General features: G+C 43.0%; 1 protein-coding gene across 6 annotated transcripts in view; it reads left to right on the top strand.

Moving 5' to 3' along the window:
- Positions 1–26,687, top strand: part of GRIP2 (glutamate receptor interacting protein 2) — a 654,787-nt gene that overhangs the window by 465,976 nt on the left and 162,124 nt on the right. For all 6 annotated transcript variants that reach the window (XR_011198609.1, XM_069206296.1, XM_069206295.1 and 3 more), the window contains exon 6: positions 5,562–5,637. Coding sequence is in view for 5 of the 6 variants with exons in the window: in XM_069206296.1 (XP_069062397.1) it covers positions 5,562–5,637 (76 nt within the window). In the remaining variant the exon portion in view is untranslated. The remainder of the gene's footprint in view (positions 1–5,561; positions 5,638–26,687) is intronic.

The raw sequence follows: 26,687 nt of genomic DNA, 5'->3' as shown, positions 1-26,687 counted from the left end.
TTGGCTGCAATTGTGTCATTTGTACACAAGGCATTTGCACCTGTTGCGGTTGCATGGGTTGTAGACCCTGCATCTGGTTCATATTGTTTTGAAAATTTGGGTTCGGACCTCTCAGTTTCGGTCCTCTCATAGTCTGAAATGCATTGACATCATTGTTTTGCTGACCTACACCTTCCTGCACCATCATTGGGCACTCCCGTTTCCAATGCCCGACAATTCCGCACGTGTGACATGGCATCACCTTCTTCATTGCCTGTATACCATTTGGAATCATAACAGTATTCAAATCAGGACCATTATTCACAAAACCTCCTCGACCTCTGCCTCTCATCTGCGGCTGAAACATAGCATTTCCCTGTTGCTGCTGCTGCGGCATCTGTTGTTGAAAACCTTGCAAACCTTGTAAACCTGTCTGAGCTGCTCTGAGCTGCATCACCATCACCTTTTCCTTCAATCTTTTCTGCTTTGTCTCAATCTCATCACTGCAGTATTTTGCATAATTCAACATTTCATCGATCGACTTTGACTGCCAACAAATCAAATGCGATTTAATCATCTGGCTGATTTCGGGTCTCAGCCCTTTCACAAACCTGAACACAAAATGGAGCATGTCTTTTGGTTCAATCGTTTCCGTGCCACTGTAATTTTTAAACGCTTTCAACAACCTCTCATAATACGCGTGTATAGATTCTTTAACCTCTTGAGCGGTCCTGTCAATCCTTTGCCAATCCACATTTTTCGACGCAACCTTGGTTTTCAAGTGCTCGATCACCTTGTGGTACAAACTCATTACCATAGGTGATGGCGCACCTGTGTCCCTATCTCTCTCTGGTTCACTCGTCGGCCAACCTACAGCCCTTTTACAATCTTCCCACAAATCAGCCGGAACCACAATTTCAAATAAGGTATTCAGGTCTTCCCAGAGACACTTCGCGAGCTTCACAAATCTATCCGTTTGTTGATACCACTCAATCGGCTTCTCTCTCAATTTGGGAAAGTCATCCGTAAAGGATTGAATATCGCACCTGTGCCATGGTACATGCACAAGCTTTCCCCCTGCTGTCTCTCTCATTGGTAACATGGTTATCAGATCGTCATTCTGTTGTTTTTTCTCACTTCGTTCTGAAGTGTTTTCCTTCTTTTTATCCTTTTTCTTGACCCACCTGCTTTCCCACTTGTCTAAACATCTCCAAACCTGTGCACTCTGCAGTATCTCTTTAAGGTGTGTTTTCATCCCTGCGGATCTCATGTGTTCAAAATCTTTTGTCTCAAAGTCTAACCTGTAGCTTCTGCTTAGATGTTTGGTCTTACCTATATCGATCCCGTTTCTGTCTGCAATTTCTTGTAATTTCTTATGTATGTTGCTCACTTCTCTTGTAATCCTAGGGCACATGTATCTTAGTTCTTCCTCTGTGTATGATTCTAATCTGTTCAAACCCATTGTCCCTTCTATCAGTTCATCTGCCTCCATACCCAACCTTATTTTATTCAGGTATTCTTCTCCCTTCCCGCTTGATGTACTCTGTGGGGAGTTCAGGCTGTTGAACCATTGTGTCAACTGTTGCGCGTTCAGTCCCATCAATGTAGCAGTTACATCAACTGCCATCGACGGTTTCTGTAATGCTTCAGTCTGTGAGGTTAACGGCACTAATAGTGGTGGATGTGACCTTACCATGGTTGACGGAGCACAAATTGGAATTGGACTAAATTCCGACAAGGACCCAGATCCATTTGGCAGTGCCGCTATCGGAGTTGTCTCTGGAGTGGTTTCTATGCATCTTCTCCCTGTCCCATTCTGTATCATTAACCCTTGGTCGCTGGTGCTTGAATTTGCCTGTATGTACAGTGGTACTGGTGGACCTACAGTGATAGGTAGAGATATTGCATCTGGATTCTGTCTGTTCCCCGAATTCTGTGGCATGTTAATCCCCACATTGTGGTTCATCATTGCTGGCATACCTAACTGGCTTTCTACCACTCGCACTTCTGGTGTCTGCTTTTGGGGCATCGAGAACTGTGTTGATTCAGCTTGAATCAATGTCGGTCTCTGATAGTTTTGTCCTCCCTGCGCCATTGAATCGGAAGTCATTCCCACATTATGCTCATCGCAATAGTGCCTTTGAACCTGTGGCTGATAGTTATCAGCAGGTTTCAATGTTGGCATGTCTGGGTACATTCTCTGAATCCGTGGTATTCGTGGTGAGAAAGGCATGTCAGAATTGCTCGGTCTCTGAGATACTCTCAAATTTGGTGTTACATTACCCTATATTGGTTCTGGAGGGGCAGTACTAATACCTGAGCCTTTTTCGCTTTCCACGTATGGTGGTGGGCGATCATTCAGCAATTGTATAATGAACTCCTCATCATCTGACTCGTCTCCCCTTTTCGAGTTCCTATTGCTCTCTCCCTCCCTGGACTGATTCCTGTTTGTCTTACAGGTGGCTTTCCTTCCTTCCGTCTCCGCTTCCTCGGTAATCGCTGGAAACAATTTAATTCCCTGTAATACGTCTGATCTCCAAACCTTTTGTGTGCTGTCCCATCTAGCATCCGCTAGTGTCTTTTCTACTTTTCTTATTCTTGTCTCAAATTTCTTTTGTTGTTGGTTTCTAGCTATTAGCTCCCAAATTGCTAATGCCTCAAACTGTGCTGGTCTTGGAGGTACTTTCATGTCGTATAGCGCAAATCTCAGATTTTCTAAAACCCTTAGGTTAAACGACCCATGGATAGGGAACGCTACACTTCCATGTTTTTCTGTTAATTTGCACCATTGTTTTAGCCAAAGACATGGCGCTACACCCTTCTCTTCAATGACGATGTAAGCTGGTGTACCCTCAGGCGGTGTTTCTTCTCCTACATTCGCTTTAATATAAACATCTCCCCTCATGGCACTCTTAAATGCTTTGAAAAATTTCATCTTTCCGTCTTTTGTTTTTCTAAAATATGTAATCAATAAGTGACTTTAATTCCCGGAATACTCTTCGCTTGCCTTTCCCCTTCCAATTGCGCTTCACGGACTGCGTCCAATCCGTGCGCGACCCTTCTCGCCAATCGACCTATCCCAGCGCGGCTCCTAGTGACGTCACACTCACACACTGCGGCTGACAAAGTCCCGCGGCTTGTCCTCTTTTCATTCGACTTCACTCATAAACTAATTTCTGCAATATAACGCGAGCACTTAACCAAAAGAATAAAACAGATCTGTCGGTTTACTACAGGAAAGGTAATACAATCGCTTCCGAAACCTTAGGGATTTTTCACTAGCCTCGGCAGTTATTCCATCTTTCTCGGTTTCCCACTTTTGCAAGCAAAATTTGACCCGCAAACTTTACTCTCAACTGATCAATGAACTATTCTAGTGCACTTTAGAATTCGTCAAATCTCAAAGTCGAAGTTTTCTTTCACTCTGCAACATTCATACCAACTTGTTGACCACGCCCGATCAACCTATTAAACCGACCAGATCACAACATCAAACAAGTGTCACATACACTTTTCAACATACTCCGGAGTCTCTTGACCTCGCAGGGCCCGTCTCAACATCAACAACCACGTGGACAATTTTTTTTCTGCTCAAAGCGCTACACGCACGTGAAGTTCAACGACTTCTCTACTCTCACACCTTTGGAGTAACACTCCTCTAATATCTTTTTAACTCCTTAAATCCTCACAAACTTCTCAATTAATCTGCGGCGATAAGCTGTGCAAGCGCGAAACCCTAACTTCACTCATACCGTCACTAGAAATGCTGAGACCATTCTCATACCTCCATGTTCCTCATTCGCAAGCTCCGAGATCCCGGGAAAGTCATCGGGGACTTAGGGCATCATCATCTCTCCAACTTGTTTTAACAAAGAAAATTCTAACCTGACTCTGTCTATTGTTCGGATGAGGTCCCAAAGGGCTAAACCATCAATCTCTGCTACCATCTACTGATAACGCGTCCAGCCCTTATAAATTACCTGTACCTGGACACGTTGGAGGTCGGTGAATCTTTTAACCGAGTCGGGATCTCCTCATCCTCAATAGTCGTGTCACTCAAATCAATAATCAATAACTGTTGTAATCGGTAGTCAGTACTCAATTAATAGATCAATACAACACATCAGAAATCAATAACAGTTGGTATTTCGGCGCACCATGACCTTTCAGTCATGAATAACCACACCAGTTTATTAAAAGTTAGTGAATTTATTTCCCTATATTAACAAAGCTAGCACGATATATATGTGTCTCAAAACCAATTGATATATGTATATGAACATTACTAGCTGTCCATAACGGCGGAAGAAACGCAATCTACGCAAAATCTGAATAATGATACACTCTGTTATAGCAATGCAAATCACCAATGTGACTAACTGTATTTGACTAATTGCGTACATTCGGTCAGCATAACAAGATTTCAATTCTTCATGGTACATTGAATGAATACCTCGACTAACCTCTAATTAGCATTGGCATGTGGGACTTCATGCAAAACGAATTTAGTCAACACAAATTTGGAAAACTTCTAGCTAGGATCCTATCAAAATAGCAGTTGGTACCTAAAAGGAAAAACACAATGCATAATACATTTATCCTTTCATATTTACCAAATACAATCAGCATTCAAGAAAAGTCTTCGTCCTTCAGGTACCGGTTGATCAGCATGGGATAAATTTCAATGGGGCAAAGTTAAGGGCAAGTTTCCCTGCAGCGGCAAGGAAAATGGGGCAAAGTTACTGCATGGGCAAGACGGGGGCAAATCAAAGTTAAAGTCTCTAGGGTGAGAATTCTCAAAGTCTCTTTCTCTCAGATAGAGCAAAGGGCATCAGGGTGTCGTCCAAAATGGAGTCTGGCATCAGGCTTCAAACTGGCATCGCGGAAAATGGCTGACTTCTCTTTGTCCGGTGGGTTTAAGTAAGAAACATTCCAAATTCTGTAGGGCCTTCCATTGGAGGGTTCATAGGTTGGCTTCAAATTGTCCAATCAAAAATTGTCTTTTACTAGCGCCCATTTATGCATACACTGTCCTTGGCGCCTTGGAACACAAATTGTATCATGGTTTGCCAATTATTTTACTATCTGTACCTTCTTTGTCCGCACCTGCAGAGACTGGCCTTGTATCAAAAGGGATGTAACCGGCCTAGCACGAAACCTTGGAGATAAGTGTACTAGCCAGTTTCTACTGGAAAAATACAACTTCAAGCAAGAATATATGTTTCATTAGTTCAGGAAAAAAAATCACGCAGTTAGAATTTGAAACCAAGCAACTAGGCCAAAGCCTGTACTAAATTTAAGCTAAGCAAAAACAGTTTTCAAACAAGAAATCATGGCATACATTTGCAAGTATGACGGATTAGTACATTTTAATACTTCATGATTAATAAAGCTCGTTTATAATGATGGCGAACTACCCCGAGGGCACAATTTCCCTCGTACATTATTTTGTTTACTTAAAATCACACTTCAATATATATATGTCGGTTACACGGTGTACATGAATATATGTCGAACCTTCTTTTCTGCGTCATCAGATCCACCTGCTACTGAAAATGTTTGTCTCTCTGGTTGTCTTCCAGGTGGAGCCCACGATGACTGGCACAAATCCAGACCATTGGTGGTTACCTACGTCAGACCAGGTGGCCCAGCAGACAGGTAATTTGCATACTAAAATGTCATTAACGCCTCTCTAGCAATTAGAGTTCACTCAACATAAACTGCGGCTCGCACATATGTCATAGAATCGTAATAGAAAGTCACCCAAAGAGCAGATTTTTCATTCACTTTCAAAACATAAAAGTGGTTCTTTCTGATTCAATTTCTGGGCTATTGTAGGAAAATGTAGCAAACAAATGTTCTTGCGTTTCCACCTTGACCCATCATATGTTAAGCCTTGTATGATTCACAAAGGCCAGCTTTCAAAGATGAAAATTTGCTTCCCTAATATTAATCCTGGAGCAAATTTCTGTAGTTCAAAAGTGTGAGTGTCTGTAATACCACTCTTGTTGAAACATGTAAGTTTGCACAATTTTGAGCAGGTGGACAATATCTGCATATGTAAGTATAAAGCAATATGCATTTGTTTTTCAAACCCATAACACTGGCTTCTTTCCCTGATGGATAAGTGTGGTTCAAAGTTTTCTTTTCTATGGCAATTTCAAATTTTTGCCCTTCACAAAATTTGGGAAATTTCCCGATTTACCTTTGCCTTCAGTCATGGAATGTTTTCCGCTCCATTGTGAGAAACTATTGCTGAATTGCAAAGTTTTCCTAACATCTTTGGAAAGACGATAAAAGCAAACAAAAAAAAATTCCTAGCCCCTCTAAAGGATACATAAAGGTTTTGTGGGTGAGAACCCAGCTGCAAGGAAATGTCAAAACACAAAAGTCTGTGGTGTTCACTTACATTTGCACGTAGGACCTCCAGGAACAGCCACTGAATAGCCACTAGCTCCACATTCATGGTTTTCCTAAATACCACCATGCAGGCAGGCAAAATGTTTGTAAATACTCATAGCATTTTGTGGGCCAGGATGTGACATTTACTCTTCCATGTGGATTTATGTGCCAACCTACATTGAACTTTGGTGCATGAAAATGTCTGTGGTTTAGAATCTTAGTGGTTACAAACTGTTAAGTTATGGACCTTCCGTCTTGATCAGGTACAAAAGTCTGATTCTATAGGTGTGGTTTTACCCACAAACCTATACATACATACATACATACAGACGCAGGCTCATTCTCTCCTCTTCCAACTTCTCTTACCACCTCCTCGTTGATAGGCCCTACATGCGCTATTTCTTCCCTCTTTCCTCCTACTGTGTCATTGCTGTACGAAAAGATGACCCTGCAATAATCTATGCTTGGTCCTTGTGAAGTTGAGGTCTATGTCCTTGCATCATCTTCGTGCACTCTCTCAGCACCAAAAGTAACTTTTCCTCAGGAAGTCCTTGTTCTATTCCTGCTTCCCAGAATCTAGGTGTCTAGGAGTCAATGCTAAAATGCACCTGCATTCCTTCATCTCCTTTTTTCCACCACAGCATCTGCGGAGGGATATCAATTGATCAATGTCTGGAAGTCCTTCCCCTTCATTCTGTTTTATACCAAAAAGTCCTTCATAGATGGATTAGTAAAGGGCACACCATCTTATGTATGCCTCTGCTTCCCTGCAAAAGTTATTGACTTGCAGTTGAAGTGCTTTTCACTCGCCTACAACATTGGCATACCACACTCCACCAATGAGGCAATTTGATTTGAGCGATTCCTAAACAGAACATTCAATACACACTTAAGGAAACATACACTTCACGTTTCTGGTGAACTTTGTCAATATTGTCAAAATATCTGAGCTACTCCTTTGCAGGGTTTAGGAGGAAATGAATAAACAATGTGCCCATGAATCTTTTTGTCATCTGTTTTACCAAAAAAAATCAAACCGCAGTTTCACACCTCGCATTGCTCTGATTTGTCCATTTATAGAAGCAGTGCTTAATTTGTGCTTGTTGCTACCGGTGCGGAGCACCGGCACTTATTTTTCAGGGCCGGGGTTTATTCTTCTGCCTGAAGCATTTGCTGAGAGCAAAAGACACATATGGGAAAGTCGGAGGGAGAGAATAACGAAAAAGCGCTACAAAGGGAGAAAGTAGAAAGCTGCAAGAGTGAGCGGAAGGGGCAGGGAGTCGCTTTATATGGATTGAAGAGGCCCGGGATGGCTTCAGGATTACGCCACCTCAGTATTCCGTGCTCGCACATTTAATTGCAGCAGCCGCAAGTTTAAAAGGAGGGCTTTGGGCACCGGCACGTCTCTATTTACAAATTAAGCACTGTATAGAAGTGAAGTACATCTTTGGGAGAACTATTCCTAGAGGGTTTCTGGTCACTAGCAGAAGTCTTTCACATGTTCGTCCCTGAAGAAGCCCACTGAATTACACAAGGTCCAGAACATGTCGACCAATCACTTTCAGTCCAAACAATAAGAGACTTTCAATCGCGCTCTGTGACCAGTCAGAGTAGCCCTGCTCTTCCTAGTAATCTACCACGATAAGATTTCTTTGGAAACTAGAAAAAGTAGGCATCTTGTATTGGACCACGTTTTAATTGCAGTTTATAAACGTTGGTTTACAAAGTTAGTAAAATGTGTTTGGAATCAGTGTTTGCTCATGAAAGTGATTGGCGTACATTGTACTATACATTTTTGCATTTTTTGTTAATGTTTTCAAATAAAATAGTTGACCTTGCAAAAAAAATCATCAAGAAATAGTAACTGTAACACAATCCAGCTTTAGTGATCCATGTCATTTTTTTAAACACTGAAAACCATCTGCAAAGATTGTGCGGAGACTAATCTTCTAGATGAATACTACATATTTTCCTGGAATAATTTGATCCCATTTTCCTGCAGGATTACATTAATTCCTATATCTAATCATTGAGTTGCAGCTCTGCCCCTAAATTCCCAGAGATACAAACCATTCATCTAGTACTGAAATTATTAACAAAGGATTTACAGTGTCCGTGTTAAAAGCATCTGCAAAACTGCAGCATGCAATGCCCGTATTGTTCCCTGATCAAAAGATTAGAGAGAGAGAAAAAACACAAAATATCATATCTGCAGCAACACCATGATCACAGCCTTGTGTGTTCATGGACAATAAAGTTTCACAGATGCTTTGAATGCATTGTACAAATGCTCTTTTTAATTTAATATGCTTCTTTCTACATGGTCAGATTCCCAAATGAATATTGTAATTTCATGAATGAAATAAATGTAAAGAATGTAAAACATTCTGCTGTAATTCAAATCTCAGAAAGTATTCCATGACAATACTATTATTTAGTGGGGAGAGGGTGGAAAGTAGTGTTAGATCTTTGCTTTTCCAGAATCATAACTTTTCAACTTTGGCATCTCAATCAGCACACAAGTTAATCTTGTGTCAATAAACCGAGATTTTATTTCTGCATTCACTCCACGTGAATGGAAAGGACATAAAATATCTCCATTATTAGCAGACTTTGCAATTAAGTCAAACGTAAGTACTACTCTAGGGATGCAAAGTTAAGGAAAACTACCCTAAACTCTGAATTGAGATATAGCTATTGCAGTCTTCAGTGTGAGAAAAGGTCACACCATGCCCTATGCCGCTCTCCTTCAAATGCACTTCAATTTTAATGCGTATGCCCCAAAAGTGCATAGGAAACGGAATAAGGCCAGGCACTTACTCACCTGGCTTGTCAAGCTGAATGCGACTACTTCCCCCCCATCACGGAAATTCAGTCCATTTGGGAGAAATAGTCTGCATTAAAGAGGCATTTCTCCGGGAGCTTTACTCCTACTATTCCGAGGTCTATTGGGCCCCATGGAATGTTTCGCTCACTTCCTTAGACATTCTTATCCGCCACCATACTCATCCCTGCCATCACTAGGGAAACATTAGATGCTGCAATAATGATGCAGGAGGTCATGCAAGCTATTAAAGACTTGGCTCCTAATAAGACCCCAGGCCTTGATGGCCTCGCCAAGAGTGTTACTCTGCATTCTCTGCAAAGTTAGCACCATTTATGGCAGAGATGTCGAAGCGGCCTTTAGTTTAGGGGCACTCCCCCACTCCCTGTGGGAGTTGCTACTGGTCTTATCCCCATAGCGGACAGTGATCCTTCCTTGTTAGGACTGTATCAACCCATTGCCACATTAGGCACAGACTATAAAATCCTAGTTAAGATCCTTGCAACCAGATATTCACAAATTGTACCAGAGTTTATCCATGCGGACCAGAATGGATTTGTACCCGACTGCGATACTTCACTGAACATTCAAAATCTTTTTCATATTCAGGATCATATCCATCATGACTTCCCAGCTACAGCCTGCCTTATCCTAGACATAGAGAAGGCGGTCAATACACTCTTTTGGGATTATCTAATCCAAGTACTCACTCGCATGGTAGTCTGAAAACACCTACTTGCGTACACTCAACTAATTTGTACAGACTCCTCGTCCCATATACAGTTGGGCCCCCTGGTCTCGGACCCCTTCCAAGTAAGACATGGCACTAGGCAGGGGTGCCCGCTCTCCCCTCTACTCTGCTTTGGCGATAGAGCCATCGTAGATCCGGCTCCATGAGTGGGGCTTTCCATTCAAAGATCGGGTGCATGTCATTTCACCTCACTTTAGGCAGATGACTTGTTACCTCTGAGACCTGACGATAACTCACTCCACTAAAGGACACATTGTCTGCATTTGCTGATGCCTCCGGCTTGTCAGTGAATGACAAAATAGGCATTTTGTCTGTCCCGAACAGACACCACGTGATACAAGTCTTGGAGAGGCACCTATCCAGTGGTGCTCCGCGGCAGTTCGGTACTTTGGGATCTGACTTTATCATGCCCCCCTTGACTTATATGTGGGGGACCTTCACAGGGCCTTCAGCATTTGCTCTCAAGTTTCTTTCTAGCACTTCCTCTCCCTCTCGCCCACATTAGCATGATTACTGTAGCAAAGATGGCTGTCTTATCCATATTATTATGATTTCACCAATCTTCCTCTTATTCCCTCATGCCCCCTTTTCCAGGAGTTGGGTACACTCCTATGCACACTTATATGGGGTGTGAAGTACCATCACGTCGCCCTCAAGAAACTAAAACTCTGGTAGAAAAATTGGACTAGAAGCTCCCTTCTTTGAGGCATATTTTCTGGCTGCACAATTGCAATGGCTCTCAAGCAGGACTGCGGGTCTCACATAGGTGAGGCTAACAACCCTCGGGTGACCCTCACGCCAGCAATACTATGCTGCATACAAATGTAATACACATGCTGTCAGTTTCTCCCATTTTTGTATCCTGATAAACTCAGAGTGAAAGGGGTGTCTTGGGATCTTTTCGCCACCAGAAACAAAGTTATATTGGCTGGATGCTTGGGGAGCACACCACAAGACTCTGTGTTGGCCCCGCCATGTGTGGGATGGATGGAAATTACTTCAGTGCATGACTTCCCTGGAGATGGAATGAAGGATGGAGGTGAGTCTAGGAAGCATCCAATCGTTCCCTACTCGGAGGATGACCATTTCAATTGCTCTTCATCCTTAGAGAGATCCTTCCTAAAGAAAGAAATTGCAAGTGAATCAGAAAAGGCAGAGGACGTTTGCAAACTCATTTTGAGTTTTTAATTGCAGGCCCCCCAAGGCAACTGAGGTAGCAGACTGCTGAAATGTTCTCCACTCAAAGCAATACGCAATATCTTGCTCTGTATGTAGCAAGCATTGCAAGACAGAAGAACCTGCCAACAACTTGATAATTTCACAATGTCATTGTCTTTATAATTTCTTCAGCATTTTCTTTGGTGTGTGTGTGTCCACTTTTGGGCACTTCACTGTCCTTCAGTCTTCCTCTGGTACCTGAAACTTGCCTCCTAAACGAGGCTGACTGCTCTGGTGCAGGGATATTGAGTGCTCCAGGCAAAGATATTTCATAAATTGGGCTTTCCTTTTCCAGGGCAGCCAGGTCATTTGATGTGGAACAATTGCTGCAATTTACCCCTCTCTTGTGCTATTTGTGATGGTACCCGAGGCCACATCCTTCTATGACCTTGGTGTAGCGCCATCACTTGTTGGCTGCTGTGTACCTTTATCTTGCTCAAAGGGGTACTAAAATAAATAATAAATATTGGTATTAGTTTACTGTTTCTCAAACTGTTTAATAAAATTGTGTTCTACCCGTTCTATAATCATGAACCAGTGGCTAAAAGTAAGCCAATAAGAGGGAAAATGCATAATGCTTGAGAGATAGCAAATGAACTGAACATTGCATTGGCGTTTGTTGACCAAGCCGCAGAACTCAGCAATGAAGAAGCTAGGGGCCTCCCTAGACACCCCATTACCTCTCAGTGGGCTAATTTACTCATGGATGCCCAACAAAATTCACTCGACACCATGCACCCATGAACTCACCTATGTACATATTGCTACCCCCAATGTTATACCATTTACCAGTTTTGACAGTTGCGGTACTCTATTCAGCCTAACACTTGCCTACTACTCCCCTACTCCACTCCCCAGATTCAATTGCTCGGCTACTACTCCCCACCCAATTCTTACTTAGCTCTACACTACATCCACCTATCCCACCTGTCATACCTTGTATTCCACACCACACTCACTACACAGTTCCTCCAGCAGTCCCCACCTACGCATACCCACCACCACCACCACCACCTACCCCCAGTTGACCTTTCTCCTGCATAATACCCATGTCCAAACCTGTATCACCCATATTGTTTTACAACTCTGATGTACGGATATTTCCCAGTCCTCGCTACACCCACCCCGTCAGTTTGTTCATTATGACTGTACAATTGTTCGTCTTACTTTATTCATTTTTCTTATTTATTCACCTGCTGTACATTCCATGCTCATTGTTCCTTTTGCCTGTACCTCATATTACAACCTAATGAACAATAAACTGTTTAAAAAAGAGCTCAAACCACGACCAAAACAGTAAGTGAATACTTTAGGAAGTTGAATTCAACATGTTGACATCTTTGTGACTTTAGACCACAATGATCAGCACTTTAAAAGAAAATGAATACAAGTTAACATAAAGATCCAATTCAATGTTTACTAATGTGGAGTCCACCAAATTACACCATTTACTTTAGACAACGAAAACCACATTTAAACTGGTTAGTTCTGATCAAAAGAAAAAATGGGTAAATTTCAAGGTTGTCTGTCGAGCCTACTCCCTTATTGGGTTAACCCTTCTATTCCACCATATTGTGGGTGATAAATTCTTTCGGGTGTATTAAGTGGGAAGGTCTTTATTGAATAAGCAAAGTAAATATTTTCAAATGTCACTGGGTATTGCGAAGTCTTATTCGGGATAGCACAGGTTGTTGGCCAGCACTCCAGGAGCTTGATGATAAAAGACCTATAAGCAAAAGAACTGTCCTATTTGTGTTTTTGTGAATTTGCCAATGGTTTCTAAAGTGGTAGTATAACTGCAGGATGGTTTAGTACAAAACAGGCCCACCCCTTCTGCAATTTAGAAGCTGATGCACCCTGTGATGTTCTTACCAAGTGCATCTGTTTATTTAGAAATCCCAATGGGCTTGGTTATGTATACATTGACACCACCAGCTGAACACTGACTTTTGGACATTGTGACATTTCTGGGACTGGTGCCAGGGAAGGCCCACTCATTCTGATAAGGTTGTTCAATATACCCCTAACCCGCAGCAAATCCTCTTCTTTCATACTCTGTGCTGCAGGGGCTATGGAAGTTTGCGTGATGGCACCTTAAGATTTTTTTTAAAGCTGTGACACTCCTTAAAGCTGAATTTAGAATGACAGTGGAGAGAACAGTGGCGGCTTGAGAGGTGGCGGTGGTCAGTAGTCACTAAAAATGTATCGGAGATGCGACCCACCCTACTGAAGCTACAGGAGTCCACACAAGGCCTGTGGGTGAAAATGGAAGGTATGAAGCATATGTACAGGGGCAACAATCATCACTATCTGGGGTTTCTGTAAATGGTGGCAGGCCCTTCTCTGGTTTTATTTCAGGAGAACATGAGTTTTGAGGCCATGAAACCTAACGACCCGTCCAAGGTATTCACCCTTGAGCAGTCTCAAAGAGCTTTTATGTTATTTCCAAAACCTGCAAACCCCACCACCCACCCAACACAGGCGGTCATAGCCCATTTTGTGAATTACTCGGACAGAGTCTTTTGCAGAAGGCACGAAAAGGAGCAAGGGCACAAAGGCAAGATCTTGCAATCTGAGGGTTCCTGGATAACACCCGACAGATGCACCATCAACATAAAATATTTGAAGCTGTTATTTGCTGGTTGAGAGTACACGGACAGCAATACATGTTACTGTACAATGATCTATTACAAATGTGCAGCTTATGTCATAAATACCTAGCACACCTGATAGAGCGTTCTGTCCTAATAAATTACCTGTATTTGGACGCTCTTGGGTCGATGAATCTTTTGACCAAGTGGGGCTCTCTTCACCCGAGATTAGTCAATTTAATCAAATCAATAATCAATAACGAACATAAGCAATGCCCTGATCAACATAACACTTCACAATTAATCCAGAAAACATTTTGACGAACCATGACCTTTCGGCCATGAATAACCACACCAGTTCATTCAAAGTTAATGAATTTATTTCCCTATATTAACAAAGCTAGCACGATATAAATGTGTCTCAACACCAAATGATATATGTAAATGAACATTAATAGCTGTCCATAACGGCGAAAAAGATGCAATCTATGCAGCATTTGAATAACAATGCATTCGATAATAGCAACACAAACCACTAAAACTATAATCTGTAATGGGCTAATTGCATACATTAGTCAGCATAACAAGGTCTCAAATTGCATCGTGCAACAAATGAATCCTCATCTAACCTCAAATTAGCATCTGCATGTGGGATTTCATGCAAAAACAATTTAGCAACATTGATTTGGAAAACTCCTAACTAGGGCTCTTATCAAAAATCAGCAGTTGGTTACCTAAAAAGAAACACAATGCAATTGTACATTTTCCTTTCATATTTACCAAATTCGATCAGCATTCAAGGAAGTCTTCGTCTCACAGGTACTGGTTTCGATCAGCATGGGATGGGGGCAAAGGGGCAGGGTGGACGGGGCAATTGCCTCACAGCGGCAAGATAAAAGGACAAAACTACTACTTTATGCAAAGGGACGAATCAAAGTTAAAGTCTCTAGGGCGAGAATTACTTAAAGTCTCTTTCTCTCGATTAGAGAAAGCATCAAAGTCTCATTCAAAATGGCGTCGAACATCAATTGGCATCGTAGAAGATGGCAAAATGACGAAGTCGGCAAGATGGGCCATAATGGCTGCAATGGGTAATGGCCAATGTCCTGCAAATGGCGGGTAATGGCCAATGGCAAATGCAAATGGCTGCTTTCTTCTTGTGCACCAGGTTTAAATAAACAACAGTTCAAATCCAGTAGGGTCTTCCATTGGAGGGTTCATAGGTTGGCTTCAAATTGTCCAATCAAAAACAACAATTCACAAGCTTCTACCTAGGCATACATTATCCTTGGAGTCGGGAACGTAAGTTGCAACATATTTTACCAATTAACTCACTTTCAGAGCTTCCATTGTCTGCACCTGCAGATTGACCTTGGAGCAAAGAAGAAGATGCCAGGCTGGCACGAAACCTTAAAGATAAGCATGTGAACCGATCTCACTGGAAAAGTACAGCTTCAAGCAAGAATACACGTTTTATTAGCACATTAGAAAAACACGAGCATCTAAACCGTGAGACAAGGCAACTAGGCCGAAGCCTCCACTAAAGTTATGCTAAGTTAAAACATTTCAAACAAGCAAATCATGGCACACGTTTACGGTTATGTCAGATTTGTACAATTCTAATACATCACGTTATATAAAGCACGCTTATAAATGTTGGCGAACTACTCTGAGGGCACATTTGTCCCCGTACAATCTTTATTAGTTCGGTTAAAGTCACACTTGATTATTGCGGCACTACGTTTATGCGCTAATAAATGTAAAACCTTCGTTTCTGCGTCATCAATCCCTCCTCTGATGACTATTTGTCATCACACAAAACTATTCTCACAAATTTTATTCCATTAAAATTCTGTCAGTTCTCTTTGCCTTTTAGTTCCCCTTGTTCTTGCCTTGTATTCTTCTGCCATTCTTTTCATCATTTTCTCTTCCTTCCTCCTCTTAATTCTTGCCATGATCATTAGTATTCCCCTTTTTATTCCCCAAATCCCAAAGATGCAAATTAGTACTATTAGTATTGCCTGTATTATTTTTAGTAATATTCCATTCCAAATGCCACCAAGCCAATTTCCCACTGAAGCAACTCCCTTTCCAACCTTCTCCCAAACTCCTGGTTCTTTCAATTCCTTCAAGTCTGCACTCTCTTTTGTTAGATTTGCAAGCATTGTTTTAATCTTCACACTGTTGTCTGGTATATACGTGCAACAGTGACGCGCACCAAGCATTTTGCAAACGCCGCCATCCTTTGCTAAAAGAATGTCTAGGGCAAGCCTGTTTTGAAGAGTCATAGCTCTTTCTGCTGCAAGTTCACCATCCATCAGGATTATAGCACCTGAAAACTTTGTCAACATGTTATCCACTATAGTAGACAACTTTCTTATTTTGATGGAATTCAACACAACTCCCAATGAAGGAATCATGGCTCCAAATATATCTCCTACCACAACAGCTACGGTCTCTCTTTTCTGGATACGATGAGATCCAGGCGTCTTTGGAATCACTGATAGGTCATCCAGTTGATAAACCTTTGGGAACACTATACCCAAATAACATCTCCCCCACCATCCCTTTGGAAGACGATAATAGGCATTATGCCCACAAATGTAATATACACCAGGTATGACAGGGTCAAGTCCGTTCAGCATGAATGTCCATTTGGCCTTAAAGATAAACGTATGTTTACATTCACTCGCTCCCCCGAAAATGTTATCATAATAAGATTCACCACGATATATACAAAATTTCCCTACATGCCAAGCATCTAAAGCTATTTTTCCTTGTGTTTTTATTGCGGCAAAAGCATAATTATCTACTGAAGTCCTCTTACTTAGCTCTTTTTCTAATTTCGCATTCATTTGTGCCCTTCTATCATCTGTGCGATCTAAAAAGCTTATTTCTACTGCAGAGAGCGAGCAGGTAAGGTTTTCCCTATGAGCGTGAGCTGTTTCAAAAGGTTGCATTGGCTCGAAAAATTCCCTCATTATTTTAGCATCCCAATCTTTAGCAATCTGGCTTAGTTGCGTTATTATAGGAACATATGCAAAGGTAACATCATAATTTGAATAAAAATACTGTATGTTAGTTTGACCATAAAATCTAGAAGTTACTAAACTACATGTAATCCCATATGTAAGAGGCATGTGGTGATAAGTCACCCCTTCCGTTACCGATGTCGGTATCTGTGTACACACATAACAATCTTTTGCATCCATAGTCTCAACATATTCTGTTAGTAGGCGATAGAAAACATTATACGAAAGTTCCTTCTTATCATGCAAGTGTCTCATCTAATTCTAGTCTTTTCAATGCGGTTAGTTCAGTGACAGTAACAGGAGCAGAAGTAGAAGCATCAATTTTCTCATTCTCACCCTTACCACGCGTTGCAAGCACTATTGCCATTATTATTAATACACATGCAGTTATCAAGCCTATACACGCATATTTACAATATTTCACTCTACTGTTTTGTGTAGCGTACTTAGTCATGATCTGTATAGAATCAGAGAGCTAGAAGCACCTATAAAGAAACGATTTAGCAATTAGTTACAAAGCTGAACGAGCGCAATGTTCACACAGTTTTCTTCAGGAGCCCAGTCACTTATCGGTTAGCAGCATTTGTCTCAATTCGGCAATAACTCAGTCTTTTATCAGTTAGCAACGTTGTCTCAAATCGGGTTTAAGAGTCAATCAGGTTATCAAAGTCTTATCAAGTTAGCAAATGTCTCATCCGGTTTAGCAATGTCTCAGCTGGTTGTATCACGTTAGATTATAGCAAGCAATGTCATTTATCAGTTTTTCAGTCAATAGTGTCCATAAAACTTTTCTTTTCTATTGGTATCTCTTCTTCTTCATTCTCGAGGCTAAGAGATACAAATTCGCCGGTCCAATCGTCATTGACTACATATGCCCATTCTGGACCGGAATATCTTCTGTTTGGTATCCTTTTCCTTTTCAATTTTGCATCTCTCTTCGATTCTGCCTCACTGGTACTTTCCTCTTTGGCCAAGTCTTTTTCTTCACTTGATGTTGGTACCACGACAGACACTTCCTTTCTTTTCTCTTTCACTCTTGGCCCTTCACTGTCGTTCAACGTTTCTCTAGTTCTTAGTTTTACTGGTGATATACTTGGTCTTCTCTTTGCACTGTGTCCACTTGATGGACCTGTGATCTCTTCTGAAGAAGTTTGAACAGTTTCGTTCTGTTCTGCCTTGTCCCCTCCTTCTGGGGAGTCAATCAGGTTTTCCTTTTCTTTTTCTGTACCGTCTGCTTCTGGGAAAGCCCTCCTCTGATCAGGCTCTCCTGCTTCTTCACCTCTTTCGAGCCCTTTGTCACCGTTACTTTCTTCAGGCTCTTTGTCACTTTCAGCTGCTTCAGGCTCTTTGTTACCTTCAGCTGCTTCGTCGCTGTCTGAGGTTTCTCCTTGGTCTTCCCCAAGTGAATCGGTTGTTTCGTCCTCAGAGAATATTTCTCTCTCCTCTATTTCTGCCTGTTCGCTTCTAGTTCTGTTTTGCTCTGTCTCAGCGCTCGGCACTTTGTTATCAGGTACTGGCAGTTTCAGCGCCTCAACTTCCTCATCTGTGGGACACAACACTTTCTTTGTATGACTGGCGTGAATCCAGTTGGGAACTCCCGCACACTTCACAGCGGTAGTGGTCGTCAGGATTACTTGGAAAGGGCCTTTCCAACGGGGTTCCAGACACGACTTCCTCACGTGCTTCTTTATCACGACCCAGTCACCTGCTTTCAGTGTGTGTCCTGGACCTTGGATCGGTGGCAAGGTGGTTGCTTCCACCTGGTGAGAGAAAGAGCGAACCACGTCAGCCAGACCTTTGCAGTAGTCTAACACCATATCATCTGTAATATTCAAAAGCGCGTTTGCGGGAACTGCAGGAAATCTCATGGCCCTGCCCATGAGAATTTCGTGCGGGGACAATCCAGTCTTTCTGTCAGGGGTGTTTCTCATTGACATTAACACCAAAGGCAATGCGTCAGGCCATTTCAAATTTGTCGATGCACATATTTTCGCCATTCTTGATTTCAGTGTACCATTCATCTGTTCCACCAGTCCTGAGGCTTCAGGGCGATAGCTACAATGCAGTTTTTGCTCAATGTTCAGCGCTGCACAAAGTAACTTTATCACCTCGTTATTGAAGTGACTTCCTCTATCTGATTCTAAAGAGATCGGGAATCCAAAACGTGATATCAACTCCCTCAACAATAGTTTTGCAACTGTAAGGCTGTCATTTCTACGTGTGGGGTATGCTTCAATCCAGTGACTAAAAATGCACACAATCACCAACACATACTTCAGACCTCCATGCACAGGCATCTCAATAAAGTCCATCTGCATTCTGCTGAACGGGCCACTCGCCCTGCCAATGTGGCTCATGTTCACAACCGTTCCCTTTCCTGGGTTCATCTGCTGACAAATGACACAACGATGGCAAACTGCTTCTGCAACTTGACGGAATCTGGGGTTAAACCAATCAGTTTTGAACAATCTTATCATGGCATCTCTCCCTAGGTGAGCCTGCCCATGATAGAACCGCGCTAGCTGCGATAAGAGACTATTTGGTAAAACAAATTTTCCTTCATTTGAAACCCATAACTCATCTGGTCTCCTTGTACATTGTGACTTAATCCAGGAAGCTCTTTCATCCTCCCTGACGCTATTCTGTAATGCTTTTAGTTCATCCATTGTATCCACGACCTTCAAGGCAAATGCTTCAGCTGGTTCGAGCTCTGGCTCACTTATCAAATTCCATTCATCCCTGAGCAATATACAGTTCAAGGCACAAAATCTTGCGACTTGATCCGCATATGCATTTCCCAGGGAAACATAGTCCTGTCCTTTTGTATGAGCACTACACTTTACCACTGCAATTTCGGCTGGCATCTGAATGGCGTGTAACAATTCCCTTATTCTCTCCCCGTTTTTCACTGGGGACCCTGAAGAGGTCAGGAAACCTCTCTGTGACCATAATTGCCCAAAGTCGTGCACAATTCCAAACCCGTACTGACTGTCAGTGTAAATGGTAACCTTCATCAATGTAGACAGTTGGCATGCTCTTGTAAGGGCTACAAGCTCTGCTACTTGTGCGGAATAGACTCCTTGAAGCCAGGACGCTTCCAAGACACCTGTTACAGTACATACAGCATATCCTGCTTTCAATATTCCCAATGCATCTCTTAAACATGACCCATCAACAAAAACAATTTGGTCATTTTCATCAAGCTTAGTATCCTTAATGTCAGGTCGGGGTTTTGTGCAAAATTCAGTCACCTGAAGGCAGTCGTGCTCGACGTCTTAAGCGTTCTTAATTTCAGCATTTTCACTGGGAAGCAAGGTTGCTGGATTCAACGTAGTGCACCTTTTCAGCTGCACATTCGGTGAGCCCAGAATTATTGTTTCATACCTTGTGAGTCTTGCTCCAGTCATGTGTTGTGTTCGGGAGCGGGTCAAAAGTATCTCAACTGAGTGAGGGACCATGACTGTTAATGGGTGTCCCATCACTATTCCTTCACTCTGAGTGAGGCTGATACCAACTGCTGCTACGGCGCGCAAACACCCTGGCAGTGCTGCTGCGTCCGGATCCAAAGTAGCTGAAAAATACGCTACTGGTCTGTTTATGCCACCATGGGCTTGGGTCAAGACAGACAAAGAACATGCATCACGTTCATGACAAAACAATGTGAAAGGCTTTGTGTAATCAGGCATACCTAAAGCTAGAGCCCTGCACATGCATTCTTTCAATTCAATAAAAGCATCCATCTCATCTCCTTTCAGCTCAATTTCATCCAAGGCATCCTTCTGGGTCAGTTTCAGTAAAGGCTTTGCTAGAGTTGAGAAGTTGGGAATCCATTGGCGACAGTAGCTCACCATCCCCAAAAACTTCCTCACCTCCCTCCTTGTCTTTGGTGGACTCATTTGAAGTACACTTGTTATTCTTTCCTTCATTATTCTCCGTGACCCTTTCTCTATTTGATGACCCAAGTATTTCACTTTCTTCTGACAGAACTGCAACTTTGAAGGAGACACCTTGTGTCCATTCCTTCCCAAATGGTTCAGTAGAGCAATGGTGTCGGCTGTGCAGCCACTTTCTGTCTTAGATGCAATCAGTAAGTCATCAATGTACTGTACTAGGGTTGACTCGAATGGCAATTCTAACGCTTCCAAGTCTTTCTTTAGAATCTGATTGAAAATTGACGGTGACTCAGAAAACCCTTGAGGAATTCGACACCAACTGTAAACTCTGTCTAAGAATTTGAAACAAAAGAGAAATTGGCTGTCCTCATGAAGAGGCACCGAAAAGAATGCTTGTGACAAGTCGATGACTGAGAACCACTCGGCATCGCAAGGGACTTGAAACATTATCACAGCTGGATTCGGTACTACAGGGCAGCATTTAATTATGATGTCATTTATTTTCCTCAAGTCCTGCACGATTCGGACCTTTCCACTCGGCTTTATTAGTCCCATGATTGGTGAATTACATGGACTGCTTAACACTTCTTTCAGTACTCCCTGTTTTACAAACTCGTCAATGAGTTGGGCGACTTTCATGAGGGTGTCTTGTGCCATGTGGTATTGTGGGGTCTGGGGAAAGGTTACATTGGGTTTTATGGTCACTTTCACTGGTTCCACTCCTTTCACCAATCCCACCTCTTTTCCTGTCATATCCCACACTTCCTTTCCGACTGTTTCCCGTAATTCTGCTGGAATATCTTCTTCAGTTATCATCGGAAAAAGGTTAATCAGAGGATATTCTTCATCGACAGTTTCCATCTCATCCCCTTCTACACTGTCCTCTTCTTCCCCATCACTGCTCGTCTGAATTCTAATTCCATCGTTCGAACACATAATCGAACATCCCAATTTGCACAATAGGTCTCTCCCTAACAGTGCTATCGGGCTTGAGTCACATACCACAAATTTATGTGACCCTTGATAGTTACCAATTCTGACTTGTACTGGATCTGTGATTGGGTTCGTCAGGTACCTGTTTGCTACTCCCACTACTTGAACTGTTCTCCCTGAGAGTGGCAAATTTGGTACTTCAATGCTCCTAACAGTTGAACGTGTGGGTCCTGTGTCAACCAAGAATGAAACACGATGACCCATAACTCTTCCTTCCACATACGGACCCTTTTGATCAACTTCCAAGGATGCTGCAAGCACACAATTTCCCTCCTCATCTGAACTTTCACTCTCCCATACATTGTTTATTCCATTCTCACTGTGTAATGGGAACTGTTGTACTGTGCCATTTGTATTCATCACCTGACCCGAGACCTGTGGAGGAACCATCACTTGCTGCTGACTCACTGGTGCCAAAGGTATTTGCATTCGCTGATTAGGTACCATGGGAAACTGCTGTTGCATTGGCTGCATTTGCGTCATCTGCATACGGGGCATCTGCATCTGCTGCGGCTGCATGGGCTGTAATCCCTGCAGCTGATTTATGGTCTGAAAATTTGGGTTTGGACCTCTCATTTTTGGTCCCCTCATTGTCTGGAATGCATTGACATCATTGTTTTGCTGACCAACACCTGCACCTTCCTGCACCACCATCGGGCACTCGCGTTTCCAATGTCCGACGATTCCGCACACGTGACACGGCATCACCCTTTTCATTGCCTGCACACCATTCGGAATCGCAACAGTGTTCAAATCCGGACCATTACTCCCAAAGCCTCCTCTGCCTCTGCCTCTCGCCTGTGGCTGAAACACCATATTTCCCTGCGGCTGCGGTATCTGCTGTTGGAACCCTTGCAAACCTGTCTGAGCTGCTTTAAGTTGCATCATCATCACTTTCTCTTTCAACCTTTTCTGTTTCACTTCAATTTCGTCGCTACAGTATTTCGCATAATTCAACACCTCATCAATAGGTTTCGACTGCCAACAAATCAAATGCGTCTTTATCATCTGACTTATCTCTGGTCTCAGCCCTTCCACAAATCTAAACACAAAATGAAGCATGTCCTTCGCCTCTATTGTTTCCGTGCTACAGTAGTTCTTGAACGCCTTCAACAACCTCTCATAGTAACCATGAATCGACTCTTTAGCCTCTTGGGCAGTCCGATCAATCTTCTGCCAATCCACATTTTTCGCGGCAACCTTCGTCTTCAAATGCTCAATCACCTTATAGTACAAGCTCATTACCATAAGTGATGGTGCACCCGTATCCCTGTCTCTCTCTGGTTCACTTGTCGGCCAACCTACAGCCCTTTTGCAGTCTTCCCACAAATCTGCCGGAACCACAATCTCAAAGAGGGTGTTCAGGTCTTCCCAAAGACATTTTGCAAGCTTCACAAACCTATCAGTCTGTTGATACCATTCAATCGGTTTCTCTCTCAGTTTGGGAAAATCATCCGTAAAAGACTGAATGTCGCTTCTGTGCCACGGTACATGTATTAATTTTCCCCCTGCTTTCTCCCTCATTGGTAACATAGTTATTGCATCACTACTCTGTGATCCTTTCTCGTTGTGCTCTGGGACACTGTCTTTCCTCTTTTCCTTTTTCTTTGCCCATCTGCTTTCCCATTTGTCTAAGCACCTCCACACTTGTGCACTCTGCAGCAATTCTCTAAGGTGCGTTTTCATGCCTGCTGACCTCATGTGTTCAAAGTCTGTGGTCCCGAAATCCAATCTATAGCTCCTGCTCAAGTGTTTTGTCTTGTCTATCTCAACCCCGTTTTTGTCAGCTATTTCTTGCAACCTTCTATGTACCTTGTTCACTTCTCTCGTAATCCTGGGACATAGATACCTCAGCTCTTCTTCCGAGTAGGACTCTAACCTATTCAAACCCATAGTCCCTTCCACCAATTCTTCTGCTTCCATGTTCAACCTTACCCTATTCAGATAGTCTTCTCCCTTCCCACTGGCTGAGCCTTGTGTGGAATTCAGACTGTTGAACCACTGTGTCAGCTGTTGCGCATTCAACCCCATCAGTGTAGCATTCACATCGACTGCCATTGATGGTTGCGGCAACTTTTCAGTGTTCGATGACAGCGGTATCATCAGTGGGGGACTCGACCTCACCACTGTTGACTGAGCACATATGGGACTAAACTCCATCAAGGACCCAGATCCAGTTGGCGGAGCCGCTATCAGAGTTGTCTCTGGAGTGTTTTCTCTGCACCTCCTTTCCGTCCCACTCTGCACCATTGATCCTTGACCGCTCATACCTGGGTTAGGCTGAACGTACAAAGGTACCGGTGGACCTACAGTAATGGGTAGGGATATCGCATCTGGGTTCTGTCCATTCCCCAGGTTCTGAGGCATGTTCATTCCCACACTATGGGTCATCATTGCCGGCATGCCCGTCTGACTCCCCGTCATCTGAGCATGTGCGGTTCCCCCCTGCATCTGCTTTTGAGGCATCAAAAACGGGGTTGATTCAGCTTGTGCCAATGTTGGGTTGCGACCATTCTGTATTCCCATTACAGTTGGATCTAGAATCATTCCCGTACTGTTGTCACTGCTGTAGTACCTTGGGACCTGCGGCTGATAATTTTCTGCTGTTTTCAATATAGGCACATCTGGATATATTCTCCTAACCTGCGGTATCTGCGGGGTGAACAGTAAACTCGGGTCCTTAGATCCCGATGGCGTTTCTGAATTCGGAGTTTCATTATTCTGTACCGGTGCCGGAGGGGCAGAACTGGTACTTGGACCTTGTTCACTCTCTGCATAAGGTGGTGGACGGTCGTTCAGCAATTGCATGATGAACTCCTCATCCTCTGACTCGTCTTCTCTATCTATGGAACACCTCCTGTTTGTCTTACAGGTAGCTTTCTTGCCTGTCGCCTCTTCTTCCTTAGCAATTGCGGGAAACAATTTGATCCCCTGCAATATATCTGACCTCCACACCTTCTGTGCATTATCCCACCTAGCGTCCGCTAGTGTCTTTTCTACCTTTCTTATCCTGGCCTCGAACTTCTTTTGCTGTTGCTGTCTAGCCATTAGTTCCCAAACCGCTAGAGCCTCAAACTGTGCTGGCCTTGGAGGTACCTTCATGTCGTACATCGCGAATCTCAGATTCTCTAGGATCCTTATATTGAATGTCCCATGGATCGGAAACGCTACGCTCCCATGTCTCTCTGTCAGCTTGTGCCATTGCTTTAGCCAAAGGCACGGAGCTACCCCCCTTTCCTCCATTACAATGTAAGCTGGTGTGCCTTCGGGTGGCGTCTCCTCTCCTACGCTCGCTTTAATGTAAGACTCCCCCTTCATCGCACTCTTTAATGCTTTAAAAAAATTCATTTTCTCGTCTTTTATTTCACAAAGTTTGTAATCAATAAGTGACTTTAATTCCCGGAATACTCTTCGCTTGCCTTTCCCCTTCCAATCGAGCCCCACGGACTGCGTCCAATCCGTGCGCGGCCCTTCTCTGCAACCAACCTATCCCAGCGCGGCTCCTAGTGACGTCACACTCACACACACTGCGGCTGACAAAGCCTCGCGGCTTGTCCTCCTTCACTCAGCTCCTCTCGTAACAACTTCTGGCATGTATCGCGAGCAACCAAATAATAATAAAACAGATCTGTCGGTTTACTACAGGAAGGGTAACACAATCGCTTCAGGACCTTAGGGATTTTTCACTAGCCTCGGCAGATATTCCATCTTTCTCGGTCCCCACTTTCGCAAGCAAATTCTGACCCGCAGACTCTGCTCTCAACTTGTCAGTGATCTATTCTAGTGCACTTAGAATTTGTCAAAGCCCGAAGTCGAAGTTTTCTTTCACTCCCTTAACACACGTACCGACTCGTTGACCACGCCCGGTCAACCTATTAAACCGACCAGACCACAACATAAAACCAGTGTCTCATACACTTTTCAACATACTCTGGAGTCTCTTGACCTCGCAGGGCCCGTCTCAACAACAACAACCACGTGGACCTTTTTCTGCACAAAGCGCCACATGCACATGAAGTTCGACGACTTCCCTACTCTCACACTCGGAGTCGCACCTCCGCTATTCTCTAAAATCCTCGCAATCTTTTCAAACAATCTGCGGCAATAAGCTGTGCAAGCGCAAAACCCTGACTTCACTCATACCGTCACTAGTACCGCCAACGCCGATTTCACACCTCCGTTCTCTCCATTCGCAAGCTCCGAGATTCCGGGAAAGTCGCGGGGGACTTAGGGCATCATCATTCTCTCAATCTGTTTTACCCAAGAAAAATCGAATTCAACACCATATACTTCTCGAGTGGGGTCTCAAAGGGCGTAACCGTCAATTCAACACCATATACCTCTCGAGTGGGGTCCCAAAGGGCGAAACCGTCCTCTGCTACCATCTACTGATAGAGCGTTCTGTCCTAATAAATTACCTGTATTTGGACGCTCTTGGGTCGATGAATCTTTTGACCAAGTGGGGCTCTCTTCACCCGAGATTAGTCAATTTAATCAAATCAATAATCAATAACGAACATAAGCAATGCCCTGATCAACATAACACTTCACAATTAATCCAGAAAACATTTCGACGAACCATGACCTTTCGGCCATGAATAACCACACCAGTTCATTCAAAGTTAATGAATTTATTTCCCTATATTAACAAAGCTAGCACGATATAAATGTGTCTCAACACCAAATGATATATGTAAATGAACATTAATAGCTGTCCATAACGGCGAAAAAGATGCAATCTATGCAGCATTTGAATAACAATGCATTCGATAATAGCAACACAAACCACTAAAACTATAATCTGTAATGGGCTAATTGCATACATTAGTCAGCATAACAAGGTCTCAAATTGCATCGTGCAACAAATGAATCCTCATCTAACCTCAAATTAGCATCTGCATGTGGGATTTCATGCAAAAACAATTTAGCAACATTGATTTGGAAAACTCCTAACTAGGGCTCTTATCAAAAATCAGCAGTTGGTTACCTAAAAAGAAACACAAT

The sequence above is a fragment of the Pleurodeles waltl genome, chromosome 9 (genome assembly GCF_031143425.1).
Source record: "Pleurodeles waltl isolate 20211129_DDA chromosome 9, aPleWal1.hap1.20221129, whole genome shotgun sequence".
NCBI classification, from domain to species: domain Eukaryota; kingdom Metazoa; phylum Chordata; class Amphibia; order Caudata; family Salamandridae; genus Pleurodeles; species Pleurodeles waltl.
The sequence above is the reverse complement of the archived record's forward strand: the minus strand, read 5'-3'. Positions and strand labels throughout refer to the sequence as shown.